Source organism: Eulemur rufifrons, chromosome 3 (assembly GCF_041146395.1).
Source record: "Eulemur rufifrons isolate Redbay chromosome 3, OSU_ERuf_1, whole genome shotgun sequence".
In the NCBI taxonomy this organism is placed as follows: domain Eukaryota; kingdom Metazoa; phylum Chordata; class Mammalia; order Primates; family Lemuridae; genus Eulemur; species Eulemur rufifrons.
The window spans coordinates 89,596,776-89,604,364 of NC_090985.1; the positions used below are offsets into that span (position 1 = coordinate 89,596,776).

The 7,589-nt window shown below is 32.5% G+C and overlaps 1 protein-coding gene across 1 annotated transcript; it reads left to right on the plus strand.

The window, feature by feature from the left end:
• Positions 1-534: 534 nt before the first annotated feature.
• LOC138381405 (high mobility group protein B1-like) lies at positions 535-1,164 on the plus strand (the record flags this gene model as incomplete). The annotated part of the gene is made up of 1 exon (XM_069465617.1): positions 535-1,164. A coding segment is annotated over one exon (630 nt), but the record flags the coding sequence as incomplete, so codon positions are not given.
• Positions 1,165-7,589: the final 6,425 nt, after the last annotated feature.

A 7,589-nucleotide genomic window follows, 5' to 3' on the forward strand; every position in this document is an offset into this window, starting at 1 on the left:
AAACTTGGAATTATTTATAAATGCTGCAACACCTGCTATTCTCAGAACAATTATGCTAAGTGAAAGAAGCCAGACAAAAATAAATATATATTGTATAAATTTATTTTTACGAAATTCTAGAAAATACAAGCTAACGGAAAGTTATAGAAAGCAGGTCATTGGTTGCCTGGGAATAAGGAGCCGGGAGAGGCGGGGGGATTACAAAGAGTCATGAGAACCCTTTGGAGGCAGTGGATCTGTTTATTCCTCGATTTGGGTTGCGGTTTGACAAAAATCTACATACCTGACTACTTATCAAATTGCACATTTTACTATGTGCAGTTAGTGGCATACAAATGATTTTTTGCCAAATATATCTCAATGAAACTTTTAAAAAGTTGACTAACATCTTACAAATTGGGTTAGAGAAACAGAACAATATAAAATGTAAAAGAGACAGCCATTGCAGTACATCAAACTCCATAGAGACAGCGCCGGGGCAAGCGAGAGCCAGACAGGCCCTGGGCGACTCTGTACCTCGCTGAGGAAAAATAACTAAACGTGGGCAAAGGAGATCCCAGGAAGCCGAGAGGCAAAATGTCATCATACGCATTCTTTGTGCAAACCTGCCGGGAGGAGAACAAGAAGCACCCAGATGCTTCAGTCAACTTCTCAGAATTTTCTAAGAAATGCTCAGAGAGGTGGAAGACCATGTCTGCTAAAGAGAAAGGAAAGTTTGAAGATATGGCAAAGGCGGACAAGGCCCGTTATGAAAGAGAAATGAAAACCTATATCCCTCCTAAAGGGGAAACAAAAAAGAAGTTCAAGGATCCCAATGCACCCAAGAGGCCTCCTTCGGCCTTTTTCTTGTTCTGTTCTGAGTATCGCCCTAAAATCAAAGGAGAACATCCTGGCCTATCCATTGGTGATGTTGCAAAGAAACTGGGAGAGATGTGGAATAACACTGCTGCAGATGACAAGCAGCCTAATGGAAAGAAGGCTGCAAAGCTGAAGGAAAAATACGAAAAGGATATTGCTGCGTACCGAGCTAAAGGAAAGCCTGACGCAGCAAAAAAGGGAGTTGTCAAGGCTGAAAAAAGCAAGAAAAAGAAGGAAGATGAGGAAGATGAAGGGAATGAAGAGGAGGAGGAAGATGAAGAAGATGAGGAAGATGATAATGAATAAGTAGGTTCTAGCGCAGTTTTTTTTTTCTTGTCTATAAAGCATTTAACCCCCCTGTACACAACTCACTCCTTTTAAAGAAAAAAATTGAAATGTAAAGCTGTGTAAGATTTGTTTTTAAACTGTACAGTGTCTTTTTTTGTATAATTAACATACTACCGAATGTGTCTTTAGCTAGCCCTGTCCTGGTGGTATTTTCAATAGCTACTAACCTTGCCTGGTACAGAATGGGGGTTGTAAATTGGCATAGAAATTTAAAGCAGGTTTTTGTTGGTGCACAGCACAAATTAGTTATATACGGGGATGGTAGTTTTTTCATCTTCAGTTGTCTCTGATGCAGCTTATATGAAATAATTGTTGTTCTGTTAACTGAATACCACTCTGTAATTGCAACAACAACAAAAAAAAATTGCAGCTGTTTTGCTGACATTCTGAATGCTTCTAAGTAAATGCAATATTTTTTATTAAAAAAATAAAATGTATAAGAGATAATCCTAAAAGAAAATAAATAAAAACGTTTGACAACGAAAGATGCGAAATTTTATGTCAAATGCATGTAATCACACAAAAGCATGAATTTAATTTAAAAAGAGTATTCAAAGATAATATCTGGTGTAGTTCAATAAACTGAAGGCAGTATATAAGACTAAAAGATTACTTTGAAAATTTCAAATACATGATCCAAAATAAAATACAAATTTTATAAAACTATGTGTGTCAAATCATTTAACATTAAACAAATGAAGATAAATTTGTTGGAATTGCAAGGAGAAGCTGGATGAATCTGTCTTAGCTCCAAATATCATTACATTGGGAGATAGGCCTTCCGCACATTAATTTCAGGGAAGACACAAATATTCAGGTATTGCAGAATTATAATAGTAAAAGCAGATTTTTATACACATTTCTGTCTTTGGCAGGTTACATAAACTTTAGCAACCAAAATATAGGGAATCTAAATTGAGTAATTAATAATGTTAATCTAATAAGCATGTATCCAATTCTGTAATCTGATAAATAGAAATATGACTTCCATTTAAATTCTTTACAACTTGATCATATATTATGCTCATGAAAACCTTCATAAATTCCAGAATATAGACATAATATAAACTATATTTCCAATGACAATTTAACAAAGCTAGAAGAAATTTTAAGAAGTTTGGAAGAAACAGTCCAACAATTTCAAATTTTGACACACTCTTTTGAAAACTCTAAGTTCAAAAAGAAAATAATAATTACAGTCATATATTTTATTATTATTTACATACTCTATGAGCTTTATATTAATGGTCATTTGATTTTAACAAAAATGCCTAGAAAACTCAAAGAGGAAAGTTGATTGTCATTTCAAAAACTACTACAGAACATGCATATGCAAAAATATTAATTTAGACCCTTACTTCATACAATGCATAAAAATTAACTAAAAATGAATTATACATATAAATATAAGAGCTTAAACTGTGAAATTTCTAGAGTACACATTGAGGAGAATTTTATGACCTTAGGTTAAGGAAGCAGTTCTTAGATAAGACACCAAAAGCATGATCCATTAATAAAAAGTTTGGTAAGACCTACTTCATCAAAAGTTTAAAAAATTACACTTAAAAAGACATCATTAAGAAAATGACAACACAACACTGAAAGTGTATTTACAAATAATATATCTAGTAAAGAACTATTAATAATCTATAAATAACTATAAAAACTCAATAACAGAAAAACTAACAATTTTTTAATGGGCAAAAGATACATACATTTTACCAAGGAAGATATAAAAATGGCCAATAAGCACATGAAAAGATGCCGATATGGTTAGTCATTAGTCATAAGTCATACATGCTTATTAGATTAACATTATCCATGGGGGTGGGGGGAGGGGATGGGTGCATACCTACATGATGAGTGCGATGTGCACTGTATAGGGAATCGACACACTTGAAGCTCAGACTCGGAGGGATGGGGAGGCATGGGCAATATATATAACCTCAACTTTTGCACCCCCATAATGAGATGAAAAAAAAATAGATTCCCTATTTTTTATTGCTGCAGTTTATTTAACCTGCCAAAGACAGAAATGTGTATAAAAATCCGCTATTATACCATTATATTACCATTATATTTCATATATTATATTATTATATATTATACTATTATATATACCATTATATTACCATTATATTTCTGCAATAAACTGAATGTCCATGCACATTAACACCATGAGATACCACTACACACCTGCTGAAAATACTGGAATAAGGAAGACATACAATAACAAATATTGGCAAGAATGTGTGCAAACTAGAACTCTCATTCATTGCTATTGAGAATGTAAAATTCCCTTTGAAAAAGAGTTTGGCAATTTCTTATATTGTTAAACATAAACTTACAATAAGACCCAGCATTCCAACCAAGAGAAATAAAATCATATTTCCATATGAAGACTTATACAAAAACATTCATAAAACATAATAGTGAAAAATTGAAAATAGTCCAAATTTTCATCATGTTTGATATTTCTGCCACTTCGAGTTTAAATTAGTATATTCTACTCATGTGATTTAAAGCAATGATAAAAAGAAAAAATTCAAAAGTATAGTTATTTTTAAATGTTACATTTTTGAAGTTGCTATGGGTGATCTAAAAATATATAAAGCAATGGGCACAGTGGTTGACACCTGTAATCCCAGAACTTTGGGTGGCCAAGGAGGGAGTATTGCTTTAGAGGTCAGGAGTTTGAGGCAAGCCTAAGCAACATAGCAAGACCTCCATCTCTACAAAAAAAAAATAAGAAATTAGCTGGATGTGGTGGCATGTGCCTGGAGTCCCAGCTACTGGGGAGGCTGAGGTGGGAGGACTGCTTGAACCCAAGAGTTTGAGGCTGCAGTGAGCTATAATCACACCACTGCACTTCAGCCTGGGCAACAGAGTGAGACCTTGTCTCTAAAAAAATAAAATAAAATATATATATATATATATATACACACACACACACATATACACACACATATATATAATGCAAATCTAAAATTTTTAAACATGAATTCTGCTTAAAAAGAGTTATATGAATATATGAAGTTATTTTTGCCTCCTTCCTAACTCCCCTGGTAACCATTTATGTGTACAGCACTGACTGACTCCCTACCTGTTTACCCTATAGTAAAACTAATCATCTGATAAGCCACATACATGCACACACATTGTAGTGTTACACTCTTAAATAGGAATGCGTGTCTGGGAATCTTCAGTAAGAAACCTGAAGAAAGTTTCCAACAGAATGACGAAGACTTCAAGAAATAAATGAAGGAATAAGGGAACTCAAAGGAAATAGGGCTGATACTGGGAGAAAAACAAAACTTCTAAAAATATACTGTTAAAAATTTCAAAAAGGAAAGTGAAGATATATACAGAAACCGTAAGTGTGAAAAAAATAAAAGAACACACAGAAAACAAGAAAGAGCTTTTTGGACATATGATGGTTGAGATAAAAAACAATCAATGACGATTGTTAGATGCAGTTGAAGAAATCTCCCAGGAAGTACACCTAAATGTCAGAGGTAATTAAAGCATCACTCGAGAGGATGTACCATCTAACTTAGAATAGAACAAATGTGAGGCTGAAAAATATCAGAAATAACACAAGAAATGTTTTCAGAACTCTAGAACATGATTTTTCATGGAAAGCATTCACCAAATGTTCAAAACAATAAGTGAGACACACATACATACACACACCAAGGAATAACATCATAAGCTTTTGGGACAAATCCAAAAAAGAAAAAGAAAGAAAACCCGTCAAGCTTGAGAAGTGGAAGGAACAGGTCACATAAAGAATGAAGAAACAAAATGGATTCCATTTCATAATCGTAATGCTAGAAGTTAGAAGACAGTGGAGTGATGTCATCACAATTCTAAAGGAAATATGTGTTTTATATTATTCTGGACCCAACCAATCTACTAAATGTGAGCAGAGATTAGACATTTTAGAAAGATCATATCTAAAAAAAAACATTTCTCACAGTCTCTCAGGAAGCTGCCAGAACACAAGATAAAACATGAAACAGCAAACTAAGAGAAAAAGAGGCACCACATTCAGGAAAGAAAGAATCTCACACAGGAGAGAATGGAAGGGAAGTTCTAGAATAAGAATCGCCAAGACAAAACATCTAATCCCAAATAAAAAAGAAGACAGAGAGCTCCAACAAGGATGAGGTCAAAATGTGATAAATAAGAAATAAAGTTATGTTATATTATTTACAAATAATGTTATAAACAGTTATGTTATTTATAGATAATGTTATGTCATTTGAAATTATGGAAGTAATACTAGAAGACACAGCTAAAAGAATTGTAAAGGACTGCCTCTAGGGTTAGAGATGGGAATAAAGGGAGAAAGCACTGCTGCTTCTCATTATAAGACTTGAAGTATTTTATGATGTTTAAAAATAGATACATGTATTTCTTTCACCAAAAATAAAACAAAAAATAATTGACGTCAGAACCAACATAGCCATTTCTAGTTGATGGAACCTACGTTCGGTTCATAGAATATATGTTAACAGGGAAACATCAAAGATACAGTGCTGTGTTCACTGAAACTTGTGCATATCTGAACCAAGTTTTTGCTTGGCACTTCAGTTACCATGGAACCATGCAAAAGTGTGTACACAGTTCTGGTATACGTAAGTTGCCATTAACATAGTACCATGCAAATCAGACTACCTAGACCAGTTTTAACAAATTACATTTAGAGATTGATCCTTTATTATTAACTTAACTAATATCCTAGAAAGATTTGTTTTCTCCTCAATTTATGTAAGCAAAAATTTTAGAAATTTCATTTGGAAATCAATTCCTCTAAGAATATATAGGCCTTAGAAAAGAAACCATGTCATAAATATTTTGGAAGCTATTTCTAGAAGATTCTTTCATTGTCACAAGTACCAAATTTCTTTCCTTGAGGATTATTTTGCTTACAGTCCTTGGTGAAAATAGAGTACTTAGAAGTTCACTGGTGCATGAAAATCAATTAAAAACACAACTAAAGTTTTAGGATTTCCTTTAATTTTGTTCTAGTTTTAGATGAGAGTTTAAGTCAATTCTGACTTTATTCCTATCAGTTCATCCATCAGAAATTATAATTACCTTTATTCTAGTCCTTAATTACTTTTACCAAAAATCTATATTATATTCAAGATGATTTAAATTATATTATCCAAAAGAAAATGTTTAATTTAGAGTGATTAGTCAGTAGAGTTGATAACTACATTGCTTTCCCTACAGAGAAAGGGCACTTGTTCAGGATAAAGAGTTTTAACACAAGCAAAGAAGTAAATCCATCCTACATAATATAAAAGTGCTAAAAAAAAAAAAAAAAAACAACCTCAAATCTCATTAAATATTATATATATATATGAATGGGAAGAAATTGACATGCCAAATTGTTTAGATATGTTTAAAAATTACGTTCTTACATAATATCATGTTTTGTAAATATAGTTATAAATTTTATGATAACTTGTTACTTTTTAAATCAACTTTAATGAAGTATCATTTAAAAATAGATACAGAAGAGTTTTTACAAATGTACACACCTCTGTTACCACCACCACAATTGGGATATAGAACCACTATACTCCCCAAATTTATCTTATGACTACTGACAGTCAACCACATTCCTGCCCACCCTAAGCAACCATTGTTTTGTCTTCTGTCACTGTACATTAGTTTGCCTGATCTAGAATTTCATATAAATGAAATCATACAGGAAATAATTCTTTTGGTTTCTGACTCCTTTTTTTAACAATGCTTTTGATATTTATCCGTGTTGTTGCACATGTCAGGAGTTTGTCACCTTGTATCGCTGAGCAGTGTTCTATTGTTGATGAACATTTGTGTTCTTCTGAATTTTGGCAATTATAAATAAAATTGAAATGAACATCTGTATACAAGTTTCAGTGGGAATAAATATTTTTAATTATTTTAAATACCTAAGAATAATATCACTGGGCCATATGGTTAAGTGTATGTTTAACTGTCTAAGAAACTGCCAATCTGTTTTCCAAAGTGAGTGTACCATTTTATACTCCCACCAATAACATATGAAAATTCCAGTTGCTCCGAATCCTTTCCAATACTTGTTATTGTCAGTCATTTTTATTTTAGCCTTTCTGGTGTGTTTTGTGGCAAATCCTTAAGGTTTTAACATACATTTATATAATGGCTACTAATGACTAATTATATTAAGCATTGTGTTATCTGCTTACTGGCCATTTATATATCCTTTTTTTTTTTTTTTTTGAAGTGTCTGTTCAAATATTTTTCACATTTAAAACATTGGGTTGTGTATGTTCTTATCATTGAGTTGTAAGACTTACTCACAAATACTTTGGATACATGTCTTCTGTCATGTTTATGTGTTGTGA